Source organism: Melopsittacus undulatus, chromosome 15 (assembly GCF_012275295.1).
Source record: "Melopsittacus undulatus isolate bMelUnd1 chromosome 15, bMelUnd1.mat.Z, whole genome shotgun sequence".
In the NCBI taxonomy this organism is placed as follows: domain Eukaryota; kingdom Metazoa; phylum Chordata; class Aves; order Psittaciformes; family Psittaculidae; genus Melopsittacus; species Melopsittacus undulatus.
Genome location: NC_047541.1, coordinates 4288956 through 4314942, shown reverse-complemented (window position 1 = coordinate 4314942; position 25987 = coordinate 4288956). Strand labels below are relative to the sequence as shown.

General features: G+C 49.9%; 1 protein-coding gene across 3 annotated transcripts in view; it reads right to left on the bottom strand.

The window, feature by feature from the left end:
- The window catches only part of CADM1 (cell adhesion molecule 1), a 121910-nt gene that overhangs the window by 3662 nt on the left and 92261 nt on the right, over positions 1–25987 (bottom strand). The window contains exons 6-10 of one of the 3 annotated variants that reach the window (XM_034069516.1): positions 25251–25350; positions 22910–23082; positions 19069–19140; positions 10343–10375; positions 5370–5423 (exon numbers count right to left, since the gene is read on the bottom strand). In XM_034069516.1, coding sequence (XP_033925407.1) covers positions 5370–5423; positions 10343–10375; positions 19069–19140; positions 22910–23082; positions 25251–25350 — 432 coding nt within the window. The remainder of the gene's footprint in view (positions 1–5369; positions 5424–10342; positions 10376–19068; positions 19141–22909; positions 23083–25250; positions 25351–25987) is intronic. The other 2 variants (XM_034069517.1, XM_034069518.1) reach the window with 2 other exon arrangements.

The window sequence follows — 25987 nt, the reverse complement described above, 5'->3', positions numbered from 1 at the left end:
TTTTTTCCATGGAGTCAAGCACGACACCTCCATTAAAATGATTTACTGGCCATACCTTACAATTTAAGCACAGCAGCAACAGAAACGGTAAAAATCTTTTAACTTTACATGATTTGTGAAGTCATATGTGAAGGATTTACCATTTAAATCTTTCACTACAAGAAGCACATGGCCTATAAATCTGCCCTGCATGCAGTTGCCCAGACACCTAAGAGAAATGCATTTTACCAGGAAGACTGAGAGTGCAAATGCAAGTCCATTTCTAAGAAAGATTTATCTCCGTCTCCCTCCAAGGAGCAGAGCAAATCTCTGAAGCCTCCACCTCTAATAATATTTGAAGTTTATCGATCAAGCGTACAGATCCGTGACAGCTAAAGGTAATGGTGCTCTTTGGAGCCGAAACCTGATACAAAGCTTGCGAGCAGCAGCCCGGGATTTACGCTTTCTATCGATATTTCCAATTCTGCTCCAAGATTAAGGAGCAGGGGCCCTAAGTGAATAACTCGTGACTGAGAGCACCATAAAGCGCCTTTTAATTAAAACAATTTGAGACAAAACCCCTTCGAGTGCTTCTTCGAGTAACTTCCATGAGCTTTGGCATGGGCAGCAGGAGCAGGGAGCCCCTTTCCAAGCTTACCTGGAAAGCTGAAACTGCCCCAAAAATGGCCCTGCAAGCCAAAAGCACCGGCTGCCCCATCACCTAATCCAGCTCATTCGGCTGCAGTTCTGGCTCTGCTGCCTGCCAGCACAAGGGAAACAGCCCTTCCCTAAGCGACTGTGGCAAACAGTCTGTGCAGAGCAGTTTACTGAGTATGATTTTGTCTACTGGGACACGCAGGGCCATTTTTCTTCATTATTCCTGTTAAAAGAGACCTCTGCGAAGAGCCAGCACGAGTTCATTTTATTATGCGTGTGGCTAACCAGTTTATCTTCAAGCTTAACAGACTACATCAGAATTAGATGCCTTCTGAGGATGTCTGGTGGCTGCCAGCCATCCAGTGCCAGGCCTGTGGGGAGGTGGCAGCGGGCTCTTAGTGAGTGATGTATGTGTATTTCCATTGGATAAGCCAGTGGATGGCTCTCCTGCCAACATGCAGGATGCTGATGCCCCAGGAGCACCGCGTGCAGGACAATGCTGCTTTCTCACCCCAATATATAACTTCCCTACACAAGCTGCTCCGGTTGATCCCTTTGCTGGATACTCCTCCTTCAACATCTCCTCTCTGCCTCATCTTCAACACCTCACCACGCTCCATGTGCTCCAATGCGGTGACCGAACATCAACCCCGTTCTGCCTTCCAGCACAGAAGTTTGCTGCCACTTGGCATTTCTATGGTAATCTAAAAGTTTCGAGTCTATGGGGCAAGGAGTAATTCCCCCAATTTGTATTGAGAATGAGAGACCTGACCTTAAACCTTGGGATCTGCTTTGAAATGCTGCCTCTGATTCACAAAAGCTATTCCCGCTTCAGATCTATGATTAAAAAAGAGATCACAACTTTATTACTGAAGAGGGAGCAGACGAGATGGCAGGAACTGACAAAATGCCACGTTATTTGCTAATCCTAATATGTTATTCTTCCTGAAGATTTGCTTTTCTCAGCACCAATTCAATTATAGATGCTACAAATCCTTCTGACATTTAATTCCCTCTTGTCGGAGCGCACTAAATGTATACATGCAGAGCTTTCCATTAAGATGTTAAGGAGTGTGCTGGCCTTTGCATGGAGCACTCAGGAATCTCCCTGCCACGGTCTGGTTCTGGCTTTGCTGGGGGATTTTTGGTGGGAGCGGGAGGAGGGAAGGAAGAGCAGGGAAGGGGCTGCCACAGCTGCATGTTGTGATGAACATGCACCGCAGTGTGGCTACTCTGCAGCTACTCCACACCTTGCTGCACCTACTGCTGTGGGCTGGTGCTTTGCTTGGTGCCAAAGCACCTTAAAGGAAAACTACAGCACCAATGGCACAATCCACCTGCAATAACTGAACAGATGCAGACAAACTGCAGCACTGCCCCGTGATAGAGGGATCCCACAGTTTTCCCTGGTATAGCACTGAACTGGTCTGTGTGAGACGCAGACCTACACACATCAGCAGAGAGCACTGCTGTTGGTGGACAACACGAGGCTTTGGTAGCTTTCAGTTCGGTTGCACTCAGTATTTTAGCCAACTGCTCATGTCATTAACAGAAGTGAGATGATGCCACTGAAGTTTTCCTTTAACCCAACAGTGCAGCTCATAGAACACTATACAGGCAGAGAAGAGGCACTTCCAACCCATCCCTGCTCCTCACCGTACCAGCGGGATGTACTGAGTGAGGAGCAATACACAGCGGGGGGTTTATCTTCCACATGAGCACTGCCAACCCACACCTGCGCTGGAAGCCTGCAGGTTCTTACCTATGGGCTTTATTTGCAGGGGGAGAGGCCTTTTAAAAATAAAGGTATTAACAATCTCCACTTTTCTAACACTTCTACAGCCGTAATTGCTTAAATCAACTCTCAAAAGCGTGCAGATTTGGTTAGCAGGATCCTAACAATGTGGGTCAGCCCTCACAGCAAGCTGTAGCGGAGGGAAGACTGCTCTCCTCCTAACTTCCCAGTAAAAAGGTTCCTCTCAGTTCTGGTTTAATGAGTTACTGCTGCACTCCTGCGAACATTTCTATTTCTGGGTGAGAATTAACGTGAAGCCCTTGAGGTAGGACAACACGGGCTATATTTGTGTGTGCATATCTAAGCTTATACACACACTAACTCCACTGACAGCTCCATGCTGCCCAGATGCTAACAGAACATCTGCAGCAGGGTGGGGAACAGAAAACCTATTCATTTCTGTGAAGAATTCCTAACTTGGCTATTTTGTTTCCCTCTAAACTGAAAGTTTAGTTCACTAAATAAGGAAGGCACTGATGTGACTCAGGCTTCCCCAGGTCACGGTGTGTGTGCGAATGGCCTTAAGTCCCTGCTGTGCTTTGAACAACTGGCCAGCCAGCTATTCCTCCTCACTACAAGGTAGGGCACCTACAGCTCACACTAACACTTCCCCACTGAATTTGTGGTTTCCAAATGCTAGAGCAGCACTAGAGGTTGGGGCTGGGGGAGGAACAGGCTGTCACTGCATTAGAAACACTATAAACCACCCCACCATGATGTGGGAGGACAGAAATCCTTGCCTGTGTATGACAGGATGAGCAATACCATTATTCATTACTACGGAGCGGCATTAAGCGCTCTGCCCCTACTCTAATTTATTGATGGGCTGTTAAAGAGTAGCATTAACCTGTTTGTTGTATTATAATTGCATTTGGTCTCATTTAAGCCAGAGAGATTTGAGGAGTTCACCCTTCGTCAATCAATAAGTGCCCCTTCAGCGACCCATTTCAAGATCGCTTCGTAAGAAATACTGCGCTTTGCTTCAATCAATTTAATCCCTATGACAGGCGCTCAATGTTCTCTGGTGGCTTCTTGAGCCTCCTCTCTGCTAGGGAACAGAGCCCACTCACAATCAATAGCAGCCGATTCATCAGCATCCCCCTGAACCAGGTGCTGATCAGTGGAGCTACACTGGCCCTCCCTGACTGGGCAGGGGTCCAGACGTGCTGCATCCGCCTAGTCCGGTGCTCACAACTGGAGCAGGCAGCAGTGCGGTGATGCACACACACAGCCATACGCCTGTATGCACAACCGGACATACAGCCGTGTGCCCCAGCCATCCCGACTACTGCAGGACACTGGTTTGTGAGGAAGAGACCCTGTTCCTTGCCATAGTTTGCAGTTTCTACACGGTAGGAATGGGAGGAGCATTGCGAGTGGCACGGACACACACACAGCTGGACCAGGAGAAGCGAAGACAGCTCTGCAAACTAGCTACCTGGACGGAAGGCAAGGGATGCATTACTTAATTGCACAGTTGGCAGAGCCTCCGTTGAAGCATTTAGCAGGACAGGAGTACCTGGAAGGAACAGCACACTGAGCAAACCCACAGCAGCAGCCACACGTTCCACGAGCCATGAGCACGCACCCCGGCATTCCCACATACCCCTGGGCTGGTCCCACTGGCTCCCAGTGCTCTCCATGGAGAGCTCGGCTCTGGCACTCACCTGGACCACCGCCCGACAGCCCAAATGTGCCGACCCCGGTGGCCAAATGGATCTATTGCAGCTTCCCAGAGTTGGGCATGAGCTATGGGGCAGAGGACAGCTGTGTTCGAGGCAGGGAATGGCCTGGGGCTCCTTCTCTCTTTGACTCGATACCATTACCCCTGGGGGGGAGTCAGCAACCCAGAAAGCAACAAGTAAAATGGGAAATTCCTAGGGGAAAGAAAAACAGGAGCCCAAAGGGATGCTCCAAAATGGGTGTGCGGTGGGGAAATCTTGCCTTGCATTCAAGATCCAGAAAGCTGGATCATGCACCCGATACTCCGGAACAGGCAGGAGCCTGCACGGGGGAAAGCAGGGCTGCCAGCAGACTCCCACTTTGAGGAATTCCTTTGTGGAATTGTTTCCTGTTCCTCCCCTCAACCACCAAATGGTGCCTTTTTCTTCAATAAACCCCCCCCCAAGTTTAAGAAGTAACCAAACATCTCTGAGCAGAACCATCCCTGCCCATCCACAGAGAGCTACTGCACACACAGCGCTGCTTACCTTGCCAGGCCTGCAATAACAACCATTAGTACTGCTCACGTGTTAGAACACACACTGAATTCAGCAGTCATTTCTGACCTCTTGGCCAAAGCATGCCCTTAGTGGCTCACAGTGGATGCTGCTGCTTGGATCAGATAAAGGGTGAGCGTTTTATAGAACAGGATGAGGATTTAGGGGTTTGGGTTTTTTTGCCAGTGTTTCTGCACTGGGTTCAGGTACCAAGAGAATGGGGTGAATCCTGGCCCTTGGCCGGGCTCTTCCTGGCTGGAAGCAGCTGTGGGGCTGCCCTGTGCTGCACTGCCCACTCTGGGCTTCCTCTCCATATGCACTGGAAAATCAGGGCATTCCTAAAGACACTTGGGAAGACAGGTGAAACAGAGATCAGGGCTCCAGGCTCTATCTGCAGCCCTGTTTCAAATATACCAACTGCATCCACAGAAGATGCTTTCACTTCTCCATCTGGGCCAGTGCTAAGTTGCAAGGACTGACTCTGAGGATGGGTTTATGCAGCTTTCAGCCCAGCATGGATAAAGAGTTTCAGGCAATCGCCCCCTTTTCACCCCATGTCAGGAGACGTGGGCACACAGAACACCAAGCAATGAGACCATGAGTGGGGGGATGGCTGTGCCACAGCAAGGGGACAACGCAACGTGGCCAGGGTGCAGAAATCAGAGTGGAACCAGTATCTAGGGTAGAAGAGCAGCATTTACCTACGTACTAGCCCTTACCTGAGAGATCCCCATAGTCCAGCTCCTCTGCCGAATTGGGCAAGTGAGTAAAGCCTTACAAGTAAAAACAAACTCATTTTTCTCTGCGTTCCTCGAGTGACAAAAAACAACACACTTGAGAACTGAGGATGGATTTCTTGAGGGGGACAGAAATAATGCGTCAATCACTCGCCACCATCTGCCAGATAGGGCAGAGTAACCCGCAGGGCAGAACTGCAATCATTCCCTTTGTAACAGACAGAAACATTCCTCAGTCTACACTACTGGCACACCAAACATGGCATCAAAACCACTCACTCATAACAGCATGCAGCGACCCCCAGACTCTGCCTTTTAGCCCCCATGGGGAGCAATTTCCAATTGAGGCCAGGCCAATTTGGGCTCTGTGCACAGACAGCACTGGAAAAAGCCCTTCCAATTTGCCACACAATTCAGTCTTGGTTTGGGAATGCTGACAAGCCTGGCAGTTTACTGATCCGGGAATATTGTGGGTCGCATTTCAGAGCTGCCAGGCACCTGTATGTGCAGGCTGCAGGCTGGGGCTTCCGCTAACGCATCGCACACAGGCTCCTTTTTCCCTTTTCCCAAATCTGATGCATTCATGGGAGAAGTCTCTCTCCTCAAAGCTGATAAAGCAGTTAGGTGAGACACTCTTCTTTCCTACTCTCTTGAGGAGTCTGATGTTGGGAGCTGCTCGGGAGGGCAGAGTATCTCCAATGCCCTCCTCTGCACAGGTTATAGGGCAAACCCGTGCCTGAAGGCCACAGAGATCCCTTTAAAGCAGGATCAATGCAGCAGGACCTGCGGTAGCTTCCTCTGGCTGCTAAAGCACAGGTGTTATAGGAGAAAACAGAAGTGTTCCCCATGGAGAAACACTGGCATCACTGGGCATGCATTTGGGAAGTGGCATCGTGAGCTGGGAGACCCCAGGAACACCAACCTGCCTTTAAACAGCCAGGAGGTCACTGCGATGCTGGTGTGTGCAGCCTGTGCCCAGGGGAAGCAGCAATCCTCGCATGGAGGGAACACATTAAAGGTAAACTTGGCTCTTAGTGACTGCTGGTGAAACACATCAAGTCACCTGGAAGCTGGGATGGGATTTACCTTCTGAAGTGGGAAGTGTTTAGATTAATGGCTGGATTTTTGTCTGTGTGCTGCTCTTGGCTTCAGGGAGCCTCTCTTTTACTGGAATACAATACATAAATACCATTACAGGTGACTCCAGAAGCACTGGGCATGCCAACCTGGGCTCAAAGAAGAGCCGGTTGACTTTTCTCTCTCCAGACTTCCTTCTGTACAGCCTTCCCTTTCTCTACAGGTTCTCAATAACAAGGAAGGGCAGAGCTGCATTTTCCATGCAGCCAAAACACCTTTTTTTAGAAGCGAAAATGTAACATTTCAGTGATCCAGGTTCTCCCTGTGTCTGCTACACTTCAAAATGCCACCAACCTGTATTAAAGCCTGCTGCGAGGCACTTTAAACACAGTAAATTACTGCTTGGTTTCTCCTGTTAAACCTTGACCTGAGCTATGAAAGCTCCTCCTTTTCACCCCTCGCCAGGAAGAACTCCAAATCTGCACCTCCTGCAGAAGGAATGGAAGCTGACTTGCTACTCAGACCCAACACACTGGTCAGATGCACATCTCTAGCCCCAGAGCTGCACAATGCTGCCTGAGCTGCCTCCAGGTGTAAGGAAAAGACAATTCCTCTTTGTACCAAGCTGTAAATATCAATTAGGGGATATATTTCATGCTGCCAGTTCCATGGCATTGTTCAGGAACCTCAACATGTGCCAGGAGCTTTGTGATGTTTTACTCCATCTCCCGAGGGCTGGAGCTGTGAAGTACATTGAGGAATGTATTTACTCTCAGTTGCACCTTCAAAGGGGAACAAGGCAGCTGGACAAGCAGGGCTGCGTGCCAACAACACTGCAGAAGGCACTGAGGCTTTCTCCCTGTATGCTGCTGCCTATGGTGAGACCCACGAGAGCCCAGCAGCTTCTGGCTCAGCTTCAGGCTTCACACGAGTAAAACTCATTTCAGAGACCGAGCGCTATCAGCAAAGGCAACAAGAGCTTAACACAGCAGTGTTAAATGTTCTCACCCAAAACCCTGCTAAGGCCCTAATTAAAAACTCATATGGGCCTTTGGGGAAGAATTTCCAGCTTAGAAAATCATTTACCTGCTAGATTATGGGCAAGGCACTTTCGTCCCTCTTCGTTCACGCCTGGGATGCTTTCGTTATTTTAACCTCCACTCCGGGTTCCTGCTTTGCCAGCTTCAGAAGAGATTTTTCTCGCCCTACCTTTCCATGGGGACAAGCAGAGATCCTGCCTGTGCTGAGGCAGCAGCACCTTGTCTCTGCCCCAGTGTGGAGCCGAAGGCAGCTCTGAGCCAAGCACACGTACGTGCACGTGGGGCTGCCCCACCACAGCTACACCGCAGCGTAACCCCCTGCAACGGGTGATGCCCGAGGCCTGGAAGATCCTTCAGGAGCTCCTTCAGCTCTTGGCTTTTGACAGGGCAGGGTCAGAATTTGGGAAAAAGTGGAGGAATTAAGTCATTGCTCTCGCTGGTCATGTATAAGGTCATGGCTGCTTATACATGTCCTGCTTGTGCAGGGGGCAAAGCGTGAGCCGGACATCTCGTCCGATGGGATCCTTGCAGGGAGGAGATCCCAGCCTGTGAGTGGTGACAGCGGCCAAGGGATCAAACCTGGCCTGTGGGCTTTGAGGGGGAGAGGGGCAGGAGAGATGGAAAGCAGGGACATGGAAGGGAAAGCGCCTGCTCTCCATGCACGGTGGTGGGAGGCTCCAGCTGCACATCAGCAGGGACCAGGGACCCTGACGGGGCACCACGGGAGGGAGGGAAGGAGGGCTTCAGCTCGGTAAACCCGGCTGAGTGCGCTGCAGCAGAAGCACAAGCCTTCCTGCCGGCCATGACCATGCTGTTATTGGAGTTCTGGCAATGAACAGTGCAGAGAAAGGAGAAAGTGCATCAGAAAACTCACAGTTCAGCTCTCAGGTTTCAACAGAAAGAGTTAACAATGTTCGTGCTTTAGGTCACTCATGCAGCGCTGCCGTCAGCTCCATTCCAGAGGGGAATGGCAGGGGCTTTGCTACCGCCTTTACATGCACACATATACAGGACTCCTTCCCCCCAGTCCTCTAGGATACACTCCAAAACACTACATGACTCAAAAATCCTTTCCCCAATTGAAGTATTGTGCTGGTTCCCACTAGCCTTACGTTTTGTTTTCTTTGCTACCAATTTTTTTGTGTCTTTCTTTTTCTTTTGGTTTTAGTTTTAATTCCCCCAATTCATTTGGATTCGTTTTTGGAGAAAATCCATTTGGCTGTAGTTCATGCCCATGCATTTCTAGTCATTCACAGACATGCTCACTCCCATTGGACATCGGTAAGAACAAATGGCCAACATACAGAAACACCTGGTATACTCCATACACACTCCAGCAACACAAGCTTGGAAAGAACCCCCCAAGTCTTCATGGGAAAAGCAGCCCCATGGGCAAGCGCAGGGGGCTTGGTGCCGCCCGGCTGGGATCTATGGCAGGAAAGTCTGTGGCAGGTCACTGGAATGGGATTGCACTGAGTCCCTAGAGCCATGCTGAAGGCTCTGTACCAACTGTGCTCCCTGCACTCTGCATCAAGGTGCTGCTGAAGCAGGACACCTTCCTGCTGCACCCCACGGTACACAGCACTCACCATGACAGTAAGCGGTGGATGGAGCCTGGCTTCCTTCCAGACCAAGCCTGGGTCTCTCCTGACTGCTCTCAGACCCTTCCAGGGAAGCAAAGTGCCAGGCTGGTGCTTATGGCACAGCCAGATCCTCAGCACCAGAGCAAACACAGCTGAGCAGACCTGCAGGCAATGAAATGGTGCCAGCACCCTCAGAGGCAGCTCTTCAAGGCTTTCCCTGTGGCCCAGCCACTGGGTGACCAACATTTTGCCTTCATCTGATGTCAAACATGAAGAGGGAGACAGGCAATGTACAGAGAACACAAGTTACACCTGCAGGCTGCCAGCTCTCATGGCAAGGGGGAAAAGGCATGGAGCAGGTAAGTTATCCAGGACAAGAACTGCATGTCCCTCCACTCGATAAGGGGCCTCACTACTCAACTGTCACTTCACTCAGTCCTACCTCTGTCACTGCCCCAGATACACCAAGGAGAAGTGGCTCTGTGTCACAGACTTCTATTGATAAAAGAAAGGGCTGATTTATCAGCTGAAACCAACTAAAATAGCAAACCCAGATATGGGTTAGCCTTCATTAAAGTTGTCAGGGATTTGGGTTCTTTAGCTGAAAAGTGAGCTCGTGCCAAAAGCAGCATGCTCAGCTTCCAGCCTGACGTGAGTACTGCGGCTCGCTTCGGAAGCGAAGGAAGCTGTCAAGCTGTTGGCTCGGCTGCCTCCAGCAGATGAGCAGGGTTACTTTGCTAGACTGCTATGCCGATAGGGAAGTGCTGCGACTTGTTTTCCAAGCCCCCTTCTGCACTGCAATGATGGGAACTGTGCTTCTGTCCTTGGCCCCTCTGTGGAGCATCCCCAGGATGCCAAACGCTGCCCTTGCCACTGGACTTAAAGAATTAAATCTGAGCTCCTGTTTCCAAAAGACAACAGATTTCTTCTCCATGCATGAAGCAACAGCCCCAGTAAGCAAGATGAGCAGAGAACCGCTCACTGCCTCAGCACTGCTCACAGACATGCACCATTTCCATGGGGTTTGGGGGATTGGGACCTGCCTGGCACTGGAACAGCTGCAAAGCTCACAACAGGAATGACAAAACCAGACAGACTTTCCAGCCTTAAAACCCATGTTATATGTATGAGGTGAGTCCACCTGAAGCCTGGTTTTCCCTTGAAGACCGCAGTTCCCTTTTTGCTTCCCCTTCCCAGGCTTGTCTTGCCACTCAGCAGCGCTGAGAAATAAGAGAAACAGGAATGTGATACCAACCGTGAACTGCCGGTTCTGTCGTCGCCGTTGTGTCTACACACGGGAACAGAGGATTGGAGGAAGGGAAGAAACAGGAGGAACAGCATGCAAAAAAAGGGAAAATGGAAAAAATGGAACAGATAATATATGAGCAAGCTTTCAAAGAACATTGCGTGACAAGCAATAATCAAATGAAAGGCAAAAAGCATTTGAAGTGAGTTGCACTGTTTAGAAGACATGCCTCCAGTTCAAAAGCTATGAGCCTGAGGAAAACAGTAAATTTGCCTCTTTTTCCAGGACCTTGCCACAATGATTACTGGTGGTTGCAAAGTCGGGGGAGCAGGAGGCGGGGGAGAACACCCACACCAGCGCTGCAGTTGGTAAGGACCAAAGCAGAAGCTCAGGACCAGGACAAAGAGCCCACGCTTGGCACGGGGCTTTTATGCATTCAAACATTGCCTTCATCCACTCCCACCTCTCCTCCTCCTTCACCCAACGCAGGGAACCTCCAGGCATGTTTGCACATGGCCCAGCCTCCTAACCTGGAGCCCTGCCGAGGTGGCAAGCCAGGGCTAGAGCCAAAGGGGCTGCTGGAAACCTCATGTCTGGTACTGAAGGTGTGAGCAGTGACTCTGCCTTGGCCACACCAAGCCTCACACCTGCCAGATACTTTTAGGTGTAGAAATGTTCTACAACTGGCAAATGCAGAGGGACATTACCAAGCCCTCTACTGCAACAGCCACCTGGTTAACAGCTATGGCTAATTACAACAAACTGACCTTTTCTGGTTGGGAATCTGAAGCTGATTTCACCCCACACCTATTACCCACCATCAGAAATGTCTTGGGATCTGCTGCCTTGCCAAGGGAGAGATGCTTCATCTCCTCATGGATGTTTGCAACAGGCTATTTTAAAGACTGACCAAATCTGAAGGCTTTTACTGACAGCCTCCTATGCTATTGCCCTACACCACCAGCTCTAAATCATATTTACTTGCATTATCCAAATTACTGGCTTATTTAGCTACTGAGACTCATCTGCTTTGTGTCTGGTTCTACACATCCTGTGATGCTGGCTCCTTGCATTAGTGGGGCTCGCTCCTCCCAATGTTACTGTAACCCCACATATCCCTGGAGCCCACAGCAAAGCCCAGGGTTTGCACAGCTCGACTGATGCAGGCAATGTTTAAATGCATAAACCCCCATAAGCATAGAGACGAACTCTCCTGCCTGCTCCTGCAAAGCAGCCTGGAGCTTGAGTCTTGAGACACAACAACCAACAGTCACATAGGTGCTTCCCCTCGCTCACATGCTGTCGGGAGCACCCCACACGGGGCATCCCCCTGCACGTTCCAAGGCAGCAATGGGAAAAGGACCCCCTGCTCCTTTGCAATTTAGCTGAGGACAGCCCAGGTCTGGATTTGTGAAGCACCAGTGGAGACAAGAATCATACAAGGAATACACAATACTTACAGATACAAGGTCTACATGCTTTAATTATGAAAGCAAAACAAATAAACCCTGCACAATTTAACAAACTGCACCAAGATTTGCATAACAGATTATCAAGCTGTCATTAGCCTGCTTGCGCTGCCAGTGCACACTGTTCTCGTCTTGGCAACCCAGCCTAACGCACGCTTAGAGGCGCCAGCCCGCGCTCCCGCGGGAAGGGAGCTTCCCAAAGCCAAGGGAGAGCAAAAGCCAGGCTCTGCTTTGCTGTCGGGCAGCCGTCCCCAAGCGAGGCTTTGGTTTAACCAAGCACATGGTGGAGGGGAAAATGGTGGTGAAGGGAGGGGGGGGGAAGCTGTCATTTAGAAAGGGCTGTAAACCTGAGCATTAATTCCTGAGATAGCCTCTTGCCATCTATAAATAGTCTCAATTTACTGTCTTCCTGAAACAAAAGAAGTTATGTCAGCTTTTACGCTCAACAGAGAATCTGCTGAAAGCAAACTTGTATTCACGTGCTGGAAGAGATAGCGGTGAGGAAACAGTGCAAATGGACAGTGCATCTCGCTTCCCCGGCTGGGGACAGAGACCGACAGGTTACAGAACACAAAGTTCTCAAGCGGTTGTAAGTGCGAACAAATATCCAAGTCAAACAACATGTTGGCTGCAGCTGGAATGACAAAGTTATGATTAGCAAATGGGTTGGATGGTAGCAAGAGGAAACACAGACCAGTTAAAGTTTAGCATGAGTTTTCCGGCAGTCCTTTTCCAGCCCAGAGTCTTCTTTGAGAAGAAGGTTCTACACACACCATGCTCCGAGAGGAATAATCCCGTGTTAAAGCAAAGCAAAGAATGTCCCCCAACAGCAGCACACAACACAGTGGTTACATGGCAAAGGAGAGAAGAATCATCACCATTGCTTTGGTATGAAGTGAATCAAACTGCGTGTAGCCAACTCCCCCACTGCTCTGCCCAGCATGGGAAGGAACACCCCAGCCCTGCAACACTGCTGCTACAACCGTCCACCCTTTTGAGAGGGACTGGCTCACTTTAACTGTGCTCCCCTGAATTCTGGGTACGTGCCATTCACTTCTGAGAGCCACCTTCATATGTTAGACCAGGCATACGTATGCTGTATAATCCTAGAATAAAAATCATCTCGCCTCCTCAAATATAGACCGATAAGAGAGTCCTAGATACACTCCTGACTTAGCTAAGGTTGAAGGAAGCACCAAAAAGCACTGTTCTGGTCCTGAGCCCCAGGTGTGAAAAGCAGTCACACCATCACACAGAGCTGATGTTTATCATTTAAAATGGCAAGTTGGTGCTGAAAACAGGCTCATTCACAGGATGTGCAAAGCAGAGAGGACATGGAAAGCACACAAAAAGCCTCAGCGTGGTACTTTCCCTCTTAAGAGTAAGGCTTCTCTTCCCAATTCTAATCGGTAAGGCAACGAAGCGTGCTGTCTGAGGAGAAGGAAAACAATGCAATAGACCTTTGATAGCTACGTGTACAGAAACTCACCAGAGCACTGGTTTATAATTAAAGGAGGTGCCCAGAAAGGAGCCACTGGCCTCTATAAAGCTCCATAATCATGATGTCTTTTAGCATTGCTCTAGGAACTGAGTTTAACGCTGCTAGCTCTGCGACAAAGACACCATCACGCATCATCTTGTGATACACATGGTGCTATCTGCAGCTAAGAAAACTTGAATGACACCCAAGGTTTTGGCACTCACCACTTCATTAGGCAGCTACACAAGCGTGCACACACACACATATATTCACACATATTTACATGAAGGCATCTGGGCAGCACTTGGGTGAGTTCCGAGCTCCATCACTGGGCCCCCGCATTTCCTCAAATGGATTCTCTCCAACTTCAAACTGTTTGTGCAGTGTCACAGACCAGGCCCTTTAAACCTGTCCATAAGGAGTCCACGGCCTCAAACAGAATGAGCATGAGGGAGGAATATTAAAACCCCAGCAGCGAACTTCCATTCACCAACTTGAATGTCTGAGCTGCAGCCTCAGAGAAGCACACGATACGATGGGGCTGAAAACCACACAGCTATTGTAAAGACAATTACAGCCCCTCATCACCAGTATAATGGTAAAACATACTTTTCAGACTTAAGGAGGTATTAGTCAGTGTATATATCTATTTGATATATTACTTTCTCAATTGCTTTCTGAACTGAAAACAAGAGCTGATCTGATCACTGACTTGTGGAACTCTGATTCTTCCCCATTTTCCAGACTACTTTGCCTGGAGTGCCCATGGAAAGCCTGAATTCCTTCACGTGGCTGTTCTCACAGCAGCCCTGGGGACCAGCACAGTTACAAGTGGTATCTGCTTCACCCCAGGTCCTCAAGGCTTGGAGAAAGCCCTACAAAATTCCCTGCCATTCCCACTGGACAAGCACCTGCTGGTGTTGGACATCAGCAGAGATGCTCTGTTTCAGTAACAGCATCACAGTGCTGTCCCAGGGGCAGAGGAGCTGCCCCTTGGAGGATGGATGGACACGCACCCTGAGTTACGATCCTCAACAATGAGCCTCTGTAAAGCATCTCCATCTTGTGCTGAAAGCTTCTGGGTACCAGCATGTCACAGTGCACCCCCGAGATGCCTTGATTTGTGGACCAGATGTTTCACAAAACCAATCACAATCTGCATGGGGGTTGCGTGTGACAAGCACAGAAATATGCCTAATAGATGCTCTCCTAAACACACACATATCTGCCCAGCAGGGCAGTTTCTGTGCTGCTACCACCGGTACAACCAGGTGTGACAGGTACAACCTGCTGCTGACTGGACAGAGCACTAAAAGACTGAATTTTATCTCATTTTATTTCCCTGTAACGGGCCTGTCAGCTACTCTCTCTTCCTTTATTCCCTTTAATGCGGTCACATCCTGGATGAAAATGTCAGGAGAGAGCAGCATCATCTTTAAATTAACTTGACATTTTACCGGGGACCTGCTGAAAAGCCAAAGCCAGATGGTACTAAATAATGCGGGGGCACAAGGCGGTGGGCTGAGCCCTGCGTGGTGCCATTGAGCCCCTGGATGGGCTGAGCACCATCACATGCAGCCACTGGCATGAGCAGCCGAACCCAAAGGGATGCAGGGCCTGCAATCCATGTGGACCAGTGATTCCCACACTTCCTCCGCACCTCCCACAGACCTACCGCAAGGGAATGTCAGCACCCAGCACCTCTCGCTGCACCCTTCCCAGCCACCCCCACTTTGGATTACTGTGGGAATGAACCCTGTGCCGCTGCCACCAGGAAAGAACCAGCTTCTGCTGAGGACATCACCAGTTTCCTCATCTAACAGCAACCCCTCTGGTTAAACAGAGCTTGCTTGCTCCTGCTTGTAAAGATCCCCAGCCTCGAGGAGCACAGTGTTTCCACAGCACGGGCTTGGTGCTGCCCAGAGAAGCTCATCGTGGGGCCTGAGCATCCCTGGGAATTCTCAAGCTAAACTTGCTGCCTGCAGTGTGTCAGCCCCTCCATGCATACCAACCCTGCTATGGTATATCCGAGACACAGGAGGTTAAAGCACAGTCTAAAAGGCCCTTGAAGAGAGGCCACAGTGGAAGCTGCTGGCAGTTGTAAGACCGACAGCAGCTCTGCAGCATCAGTAGCACCCATTGCAAAGCTCAGTGCGTGTATGTCACCCCCAGGCCTCCACCAAAGCCGTTGCCAAGGTACCTGCATGACCCATCTGCAAAGAGAGTGTGATAAAGGCAACCATGCATGGACAAGTAACCCCGTGGATCCCGGAAGAGTAAAGGATGCCCAGGAGGGGAAGCAGAAAGCCCTGCTCTGCGCCATAACCACGGATGAGGGCCAAGCTGTTATTAAGAACCTTTATCTCCCAGGAAACAAGAGCTGCCCAAAGCCAGCATTTCAGGGGACAACTCCAGGGGTAATTCAAATTATGCAGTTTGCTCTGCTGTATCGTATTGTACATCTTAATGAACAAAGCCACAAGGACAATTTGAACCGATCAGAAAGGGCTTGCCAGCGATAACAGCTGAAGCACTGAAGGATGGCTGGAATATCAATGCAGTTGGAGGATATATGGAAAAGATCACGCTGTCACACAGGAAATCTTTTCAAGCACCTACAGTGAAGCAAAGCAACAGGGACAGAGGCAAAGCTTTAAAGGTCGTGCTGTGCGGAACCTTGACCGCTGCTCGGCTTTCCCCTCTCCTGGAAGGAAGCAGCAGGTTAACTCACAGGCACCTTCCCCACCTCCCTGCACGGAGCCTGCAGAAACAGAACACGACTTGGATGTGCCAAGCAATTGGGGCTGATGCATGGCTCTAGGCATGGACCTGGCTGGGTCTGGGGGGGATCTCAGAGCACCCAGGAAGCACAGTGCATCCCACAAGCACAGGGATAACACCCGTGCTCCATCTCATTCCTGCACATCACACTACCTGTCCTCCCCCACTTGCACCCACTGCTCCAGCTCATGTTGGCTGAGCAGCATCTATCCCTGCGCAGGGATAACAGGACAGGGCTGCTTTTCCATTTCATGTCCAAACACATCTGGAGTAGAAACAACGCACATAGGCAAGAAAAGAAAGATGTCTGTCACGGGAACCTGACAGCAGCTAACTCACCATGAACGCAGAGGAGCAAATGCAGCCCTTTGAGATTGTTCCACAGGAGAGTTTCAACAGAGGAAAGTGAATTCAGGACAAGTTATCTCCAGTATCTCAGAAGGAGCAGTTCCAAGAATTCCTAGGGGCAGCTGCAGGAGCTGACAGCACACCCACAGCCTGAGCGTGGGACACGGAAACAGCTCAGTGCAGGGCTCTCCCTAACCCTGTCTTAACAATACTTTACGTTAAAGCAAGACTATTGTTTTCCAGGACACTCTGGTTCCAGGGGATGCGAACTAGGCTGGGGTTATACAAGCAGCAGGAGGGAAAGGGCGAACTAAAACCGATTCCAAGCTGCAGCCAACCTGCCAGCAGAGGCAAGAACACCCTGTCTGCCTCCTAAGCACTTCTGTCACGCCACAGTAGTATCTCAGTGCTTTGGTGAGGATGGGAATTAAGGTATCATTTGTCTCTCAAGGCTTTAAAAAGGGTTTCAACACTGCTATGCTACGTAATTCTAGAGATTATGTTAATTTGACCTAATTCTTCCCAGTGACAAAGTCTCTTAACTATTGAAGAGCAGAAGTTGCCGCAGCCTCACACTGCCTGGCTGCTGGAAAACATACCCAGGCACGTCCCAGCAAAGCCTCAGCTGCCTTTTGTGGGCAAAGCACACCGAAGTGGTGGGCAGAAGATGTGAAGACACACATCAAGAAGACTCAGCGCCAGCTCCGTGTCAGGGAGGAATATAAAAATCACTCTTATCGGCATTAACCAATCTTCTTCCTACACCCCGTGAGCAGTAACTGCTGGAATCAGTGAACAATATAACATTTTCATTACTTTCCCAGCCTCTTCAGCAGCTCAGAGCCAATAACAAAATGAATTAAGGAGACGATGGAGACCCAGCCGGGTTTTGCCAACAGCAAGCTTTGAGTTTTAGATCCTCCACCATGGCAAACAAAGGACAGAAAATGGGGCAGCCACACACTCCTGAGCTCAAGGCACTTCTGCCATGCTCATGAAAGAGTAGCCCACACTTCTGCTGGCACAGGAAATAAAGAGTTTCTGGTCAATGCATCTTTGGGTGCCTCCCCATAGAGCAGCACCCTCACAAAGGGCCATGCTGATCCTGAGGGTTGCAGTTTGCTCCGATGGAAAGCTACCAAGGAAAAACAGCTGGGATAATATCCTGCCAAAGGTCCTCCCTCCCTTTGAAGACCATCATCCCTAAAGTGACAGGCTGATAACAATCCAGCTCCCAGGGAAGGGGCACGCATTTGCTGGCACCCACATGGACTTGACGGAGTCGATGAAGCACCAATTCGTCCTTTCAGCCTTCCGAAATTCACTGAAAGCATTAACAAATCACCATAAAGCAGAAGAGAACAGTATACATGTCCATGACACCCAGCCCCAGGGACCAGGCTTCTCGGTAAGCAGGGACTTTCATCAAGCTTGACACTACTCTGAAATGAAAGCTGGTTAAGTTAAAGTAAAAACAGAACCAAAACAAGGCGACCGAATGGCAAAACGGGAGCACATTCACAGTGGAGCATCTCAAGCAGCCAGACCCGGGTGCCTGGAGTCCGGGTTTATCCATAACCACCTGGAAGGAGGAAGACAGAGAAGGGCCAGGTCCAGAGAGCGCGATGGCAGGTGGCCCATGGCGCACAGTAAGGCACACTGGGAGGAAGGCTTCAATTGCTCGTCCATGCCAGCCGGGTCTGACTTGGGTGCCAAAACCTCAGGGAGAGAAGCCACACACCCCGAGCAGGACAGTCAGGTCAGCTGAGCAACGGCAGAAGAGCAAATAAAAGGTGAAGGCATTTACACAGGGGATGCTTTACAGCAGCGATAAACATTATGCCATTAGCTACTCAACACTCCATGCTCACCTTGGGTTTGCCACCCCTACCTCAAAAACCCCAAAGGACAAACAAAACGAAAAGCAAGCAAAAGCAAAAGCAGCAGCTGACATAGAAAAGATTGGGGAAATGGCAATGCAAATGATTACAAAGAACTTGGAAAGGCCTTCGGCATGAGGGGAGGGTCAGGTCTAGTGGGGAAGGGTGATGGATGCAGGTAACAGCACAAGGTGCCTCATGATGGGCTGGCTGGGTTTGTTCCTCCTGTCTCATGAGACAGGGAAAAACCCACTAAAAGCCAGCTCCTCAAAAAGGGTCCTATGACTGGATCTAAACTGACTGGTAGAATTCCCTTTTCTGGGAGAGCAAGGCAGAGGCCTTATTACAGAGACAGAGTGAACACTGAGACATGATAACATCCAGAGTCACACCAGGCGAATTACATTACTCAAGACCCAACTTTCTGCTTCCAAGTATGAACTGCTCAGAAACTGACAGCGATGGGGATGAGGCAGAAACAACAGCCTGGATTAACTGAGCTCTACGGCTGTCTGCATCCTTCACCTGAAAGCACCCAGCACCAGCCACCAGTAACCGCATGAACAGCTTGTCCTGCCACAGCAACCCCTGCCTGTCACAACCCCTGCAGCAGGGACCATCCAACTGCCCGACCAGGGCTTGGGGGGGTGTTTGCAGAGAAAAAGGTAAAGTGCAAGTGACCTGTTTGTTGTTTTTCCCCAGGCTTCATGCTCGGTTTATATACACAAAAGACAATAAACATTCAGGACATTTCCAATGGTTATGAAGGTACCGTACCTGTGATGGTGGTAGGGATGGTGGTGGTAGTGGTGGTGGTTGTTGTGGGAGGAGGGATAGTTGTGGGGGGATCTGGATAAAATATAAAAAGGAAAAATAATAATAAAAAAGCAAATTAAGAAAACCCAAGCAGAACACAACAGTGGTCAATAGGGAGCACAGACAACCAAGGACGCAAAGAAGCGGCGCGGCTTTGGGGACCTTTCCTGCTTTCCTTCTCCAAGAGCCAGGGGCCAGAGCCCACAGCAGGGCACGGCCGCGAGCAGCACCACAGCACAAGGGTGTGCTGAGCTGGAAAGCGTGGTCCCAGAAACCCTCCCCCTCTTGCCTTCCACAGCAATAAAAAACCAAAGTAAAACAACAAATAAAGCCCAGCATAAATTAGTCAATGAGAGAGAGACAGAAATGGGATGGGAGAGGCATAAGGAAAATAAACTGCACGCTTTCCACAACACAAAGAACAGTTCACAGGTACACGCAGAGACACAGGGGGGCTTGGTTGGGTTTCTACGTATACCCCTGAAAACCCAGGCAGGTTTGTGTGAGGGGAGCCGCTGTGCCTGAAGGCTTAATGTTAACAGCCCATGAGAACATCTCCCTTCCCTCCCAGGGCCACTGACATCCCTCTTGCAGGAATGCACGTCAGCAGGATGCTAAAAACTACTTCAGTGGTAGTCACAGATACACAGGAATGAGAACGTCCTTCCTAAGTACCAACCAATGAGGAAATTCACCGAGATCTTTTCATTCCAAAGAGCCAATGTTTGCTGCAGCTGAAGGGTTTGGCTACTGGGGCATTGTTACGGAGGAACACGGCTACAAGGACTGTTCCACTTGTGAACAACCACCATGTCCCAGACATGCCTGGGCTGCAGAGGCTCCAACAGTGCCGCTCCTCACTGTGCTCGCGTTCCGTACAGGGGCACATCCTCCTCATGAGTACTGGGCAGGAGCAGGCATATGAGAAGATGTCAGTGAATAATACGTATTGATGCCCAGGTGATCAAACTGAATGTGTTAAGCAGTTGGGGAGACTTTGAACTATGAATTCATTCGCCAATAATAGAGCATGAAACATTTCATGGGCTTTTGATTTTACGTCTCCTCTATAGCACGTCAACTTTTCATCACTAACGCATCTGCTACTCTTTTATCTCCAAGCAAGCTCTCTCAGATTCCCTAATTAAGACATCTGAACTTTAATTATATGCTGCCCCTTTCTTATATTCCATACAACTTCCCCAAAGTTAAGAAACCTCAGCATTTGCTTTGCTGTGGAGCACTTGTACTAGGAGCAGTTGTTATCCCTTCCCTACGTTCAAAGCATCCCGGTCCCTGCACCTAGGACAGGGAACTTCTTCCTTGCTCATAATGCAAACCCTAGGAGTCTCGGAGACTGAAACAGCAGAACCAGGGGCATTAAGGCCCTGGCCTTTCACCACGCATGGGATGATGCTAAGCAGAGATCATCCTGCATAAAATCTTCCTCCATAAAATAAAACCAAAAGAAGGTTGCCAATTGTGCTAAAGGTTCTAGCAAACCTGCCTGCCCATTCCCACAGGGAGGAGAAGCACGGAACGAGCTCTAAAACCAGGCATGGTTTGGTGTATCAGTGGGATTGGGCACCCCTGCCCCATGTGTGCCTTCAGCACAGCTTGGCAGCAGTTATTCTGCAAGCCTTGCCTGCTGGAATCCATCCACATGGAAAACCATCTAACTGCCTCTCGTGGAAACACACTAGAGCACGGCTCTGCTGCAGCTATCACTGCATACAGCCATACAGCTGCATGCCCACACAGCCCCTGGGTGCAGAGGGACTGTTTCCATTATCACCCCAGTTCCCAAGTTAATGGGATTTGGGGAGCCCTGCACTGGTGAGAGCCAACATCCATACGGCACCTATAGAGATGTGTCTGGGAGGACACGGACTCTGGGGCTGCTGCAAGATCACACTGCAGTGGGGAAGGAGCTGAGGGCTGGAGATGGAAACACTCCCATTGCCGAGTGGGATGCGATCAGTGGCAGCACCTTCCTCAAGTGACAGCCTGAGCTGGGTCAGTCCCAGGGCCTTCAGCTGACGGCTGCAGCTCCACCACCACATCAAAGCCTCTGGGTTTGGATTCTTTATGGACTCCAGAGTGCTGGATGCTCATGGGATGCTCCCAAACATGCAGAAACCGGGGGGGATGGGATGTAAAACCATTACCTGCCCACAAGCCCCTGACAGACCCCAAAAGTGCTCTCCTGTGTGGCTAAAATGCCCCAAATAGGGTCCACAGGTTCATATCCCCCGGGGCCATGCACCTCCTTTAAAACAACACTGTCCCAGGTCTCCTCCCATGGATTTAATCTGGAGGGAGCTGCACTGCATGAGTCCTGCACAGTCTAGTTCTCACGCACATCTAAACCACAGAATTAACAGTGTGTTTCTATAAGCCCTAAATCCAAGTCACTAACACTGGAGAGGGCTCATCCAGCACTCGCCTGGGCTGAAACAGGTACATAAACTCTACAACAAGTGAAAGCACCTTGCCTCCAAAGGCTCCATGGCAGCAGCTCTCCCTGGTTTCCATGCACTAGGGAACTGCTCATGTCCTACCCCAACTTTTTTATGCTCCGAAACATTAGTGTTTCTTTAAACACCAATGTAAACCAGGTATTTTTTAACACCATGAGCACACAAAGTATTCCATCATAAATGCATATCTGACTTCATTTTGCAAACTAGAGTCTCCTGGCCCTACAGGCACTACCCGTGTGAGGTGGCAGATGAGCTCAGTTTCAGCCCAAAAGCTGTAGCATTGTTGTTACCTTCAGCCTTTGGGCGAGTTTCTAGGACTGGGCTTAAACTCACTCACATGCAAGTGGCATTTAGACAGGCAACGAGGTCCTTGACTATTAATGTGGATTGGAGCAAGAACAAGAGAAGGTGGACTGCAGAGCTTCAAGCTGCTGTTACATAGCCTGAACTTCAAAGCAAAACAAGCTCCTGTCCCATCTCAGTAGAACCATACAATCGTTCAGGTTGGAAAAGACCTTTAAGATCCTCAAGTGCAGCACCCACCGCAAGCTTAGCCCAGGCACACAACAACCACTCTGAACCCATAAAGTTTAAATACGCAGCCCAAGGGAATTGCTCATAATTAAACAGGGGGGTCACTCTCCCAAGTGCCTACTGAATCTTCATTATATGCAATGCCTGGTGACAGGAGCACAAGGTCTAAAGCAACGGCAAAATAATGCAGAGGGACTGAAGAATTGAGGTAGGTACTTAACAGCACTTAGGAAAGATGCTGAGGCATGGTTTAGTGCCTGCTCAGCCGCCAGACAGGCTTAAGGCATCTCATTCCTCCAGTTTATTTACTGCATTGTAATTGCCTGGGATGCTGGCTGAGCCTTCGGCAATTGAACTCCCTAACAAAGAGCCTGGACATACCCTCCCCTCCCGGACCACTGCTGCAGACACTGACATTACGAGAAGGAAAAGGAGTTATCAGAGAAGCCCTAGGGGAACTGTCAGGCCAGAGAACTTCCCAGTTCTCCCCATGGCCCTGCTCTGGCTTTTCCTTCAGCTTCGGGGAAGCACCAAGTGCCATGGAGAGCCCGGCTCCGGAGGAAGGAGCGCACCGGACACTGGAATAGGCTCTGCTCCCGACCCGAGAGTTCCAGGAGCAAAGGAAGGGTTTGGCAGGCCCGGCCCCAGCCCGGGACAATGCAGGTGTCAGGAGCCGGCTGTAAATCTTGCATTAAGCCAAAAGTTAACTTTGTCAAAGCTTTCAGAGCAGGAATGTTGCAATTATGTGGAAATGAGTCTAGAAGAACGGTGGTTTTCTCACGTACCGTATACAAACAGCATGTAATCCGCATGTGATTTCCCCACCGCGTTGGAAGCCTCACAGCGGTATGTACCATTATCTGTTTTGTTTAGGTTACTAATGAGAAGGTTTGAACCAGACACTACAACGTGTTGAGGCATCTCATCATCTACTCTTAACCACCTCATGTCCGTAGGCCTACAGAGGAGGGAGAGAAAGAAACAAGCACATTACTATTTTCCTATGGTAAAGATGGCATCTTCAATAGTTCATCCACAGACAGAAAGCCCAAACCAAGAAAAACTGTAAAGAAATAACACACACTTTTTTGCACTACTCAAGCCCCGATGCTCTCGGGCTTCCTCAATTTAAATTTACTTTAACCCAACAGGAAACTGTATCCAGACCTTAAATTTTCTGAAAACACTAATGCAAGCAGGAAGAAAGTTCATTAGTGGTTAATCATTCACTTGTTCATTAAACCTGTGAGGCCACGGATGACCTGTGCACCCCTGAGCGCCCATCCGGCCAGCACGTGGCAAAACCAGGATGCTCTGGCATGGACACAGCACTGAGCAACGCCAGCTGGGTACCGGCTGAGGTCTGCTTCTGCACAGGGGCTGGGTGCTCCCCTCAGCACTGCCACATGGGCAGCAGCAGCTCTGGAAACATGGCTTAACTTCCACATGGTGGAAAGGGTTTTGGTGCTCCTGGCTATGGGCTTCAAAAGGCCATTTGTGATTTCAGAGTCCCCAGGTTTCCCATGCTGCGTGCATGACACAGAGGGATGTCCCTCACCCCGGGTCTCCTAACAGCAGCTGTTTTACTGTCCTCCCACTGTTGTCATAGTCTTGGGGCAGGGGGAGTTGTGTCAAACCTCACAAGAAACCTCTGTTAAATGCCAATATAGAAATTCCTACTCTCTGGCCTTTCTTCTCCTGAGTTTCTCTCCAATGTTTCTGTTGCTCAGTCTTGCAGAGAAATGACTTTAAGTGGAGAAACATCCCTCTTCACCTTAAACCACTGCAAAGGAGTTTATGAAATCTCTGTCTCAAAACCCCAGAACCAAACACTGCCATTAGCTGAGTGTGCATCTTCTTATGCTTGGAGAGACCCAGGTGAAGCGACCTACAGCACATTACTGGCACCAATGTAACATTAAGAAGTGTGCTGCGGGGGAGATGTGTCTGTCTGAATGTGTGTGTGTCTTACTCATAGCCTGCAGGAAAAAAAGCAGCCTATCCATTAAATTCCCAGGTGATAGCAAATGGGAGGAACTGCAGCTGCCCAGGGAGGAGGTGTGCAAAGGGGCACTGACAGGCTCTGAGCAGGGGCCAGGTATTACAGTGGAATTCAGCAGGGGATGTGCCAGTCTCTAATGTATGGGGCAGGAACCAGCCTTGTGCTGAACAGAAGGCACTGGGAAGCAGGAATGCACGGAATGAGGGGAGGCAGCTCCTCACTGCACCCTGCCTGCCCCTGCCCCCAGCAGCACCATCACTCCCCATGGCTCCTGTGCCCCTACCCCTGCCAGGACTCCCACCCTGGGCATGCTACCAAGGAGACGCTGACAGACTTCAGGGATGTTGGCAGGAATCTCATGGACATGATGGAAATAAAACAGGATAGTCAATACTTGACAGCCACAAATCCAAGTGGAAGAGAAAGTGTTCTTAAAAAAATGAAGTCAACAAAACTTAAATTACAACAGCAAATGGAAGTGTGCAAGAAAATCTACCCTGCCTTGCCAGGGGTTTCCTGATGCAGGAACTCCTTCAACTATGTCAGAAAGCCTCAAGCGCATGGCAAGAGGAGGAGAAAGAATAAAACCTGCATGTCCTAAAAATCATGCAGGGCACCAAAAGGCAGCAAGATCATCCCACAGTCAATAGCAGCAAAAAGACAGACTGCCTTACCTTGGGATCCATTCCACTTTCACCAGTGCTCAGTGCTTTGGGGCCAGCCTGACTCCTGCGTACCAGCACCTCACTGGGATGCGATACACAGGCCCCTGGCCCAGCTCTTGCAGGTCAAGTGCCATTGCAACCCAAGACATTCCCTGGGGAAGAGGCACATGGCTGCAGGGCACTTCATTCTGCACCCAAGGGCTCACTGCGCAGTGACCACGAAGGGCTCTCCTGGGAGCTCTTCCAATGGGAATCCTTCGGCCACTGGTTACATAGCAATAAAGTAAAACCAAATGGAGCAGCAGATGCTCAGGTGCAGAAAGCATCTCTCTCTTTTGCACTGTGACATTATCTTTGCAGCAGAGAGTGGCACATTGGGTGCCTGCAACAGCAGCAGAGGTCCTGCAGCACGGCACGGCCCCACCACGACCTGCCCATCCTAGGGAATGCCCAACTTACTGTGGTTTTCCAAAGGCTGCGCACGACAGTTCCAGCGGCTCCCCCTCTCTCGTAAGGCCTTGCACCGGGTAGTTCTGTGAGACCCGCACTTGAGGCTTATCTGCAGGACAGAAAACAGCCTCTGTAAGACATCACCAAGCACCAAGCTGGGTCACATCCATGCCAACCGGAGCCGCTCTCCTCTCGGCTGGCAGCAGGAAAGAGGGGGACCTGGCAGCGCTTCCTGCACCGACCAGAGCACCAGGCTTCCTGGGAAATGCAGCTTGCTGTGCCATAGTCCACCTGTGAACAAGCCCAAGCTAAAAGGAACTCATTTGCCTTCCCGCTAAGGTGAACCAGAGGTATCCATGGTGCTTGGAACTGACAGGTTGTACTGTGCATCCAGTATTACTGTACAACACTTGGCATCCGCACACATTAATATGCTGGGCCTTATGGGAGATGCTTGTTAGAAGCACAAAAAGAAGTCAGAGCCGCTGCTGCTGTTTCAGCAACAGAAGGGTTTATTTGGTCCAAGCGAAGCTCTTCTAAATCCTAAAACAAACAGAGAGCATTAAGGCATTGATAGTTATGGAGCCAACTCAAAAACTCCTCAGTAAGACCCTGCAGGAGGAGAAACCACAGCCATACCACAGAGCTGGAGTCCACAATTAAAACATTCATTACCTCCTACAACTGAAACACAGATTAAAAACTCAATCTAAGCTGTAGCTAAAACGTTATCAGCGCGAGAAATC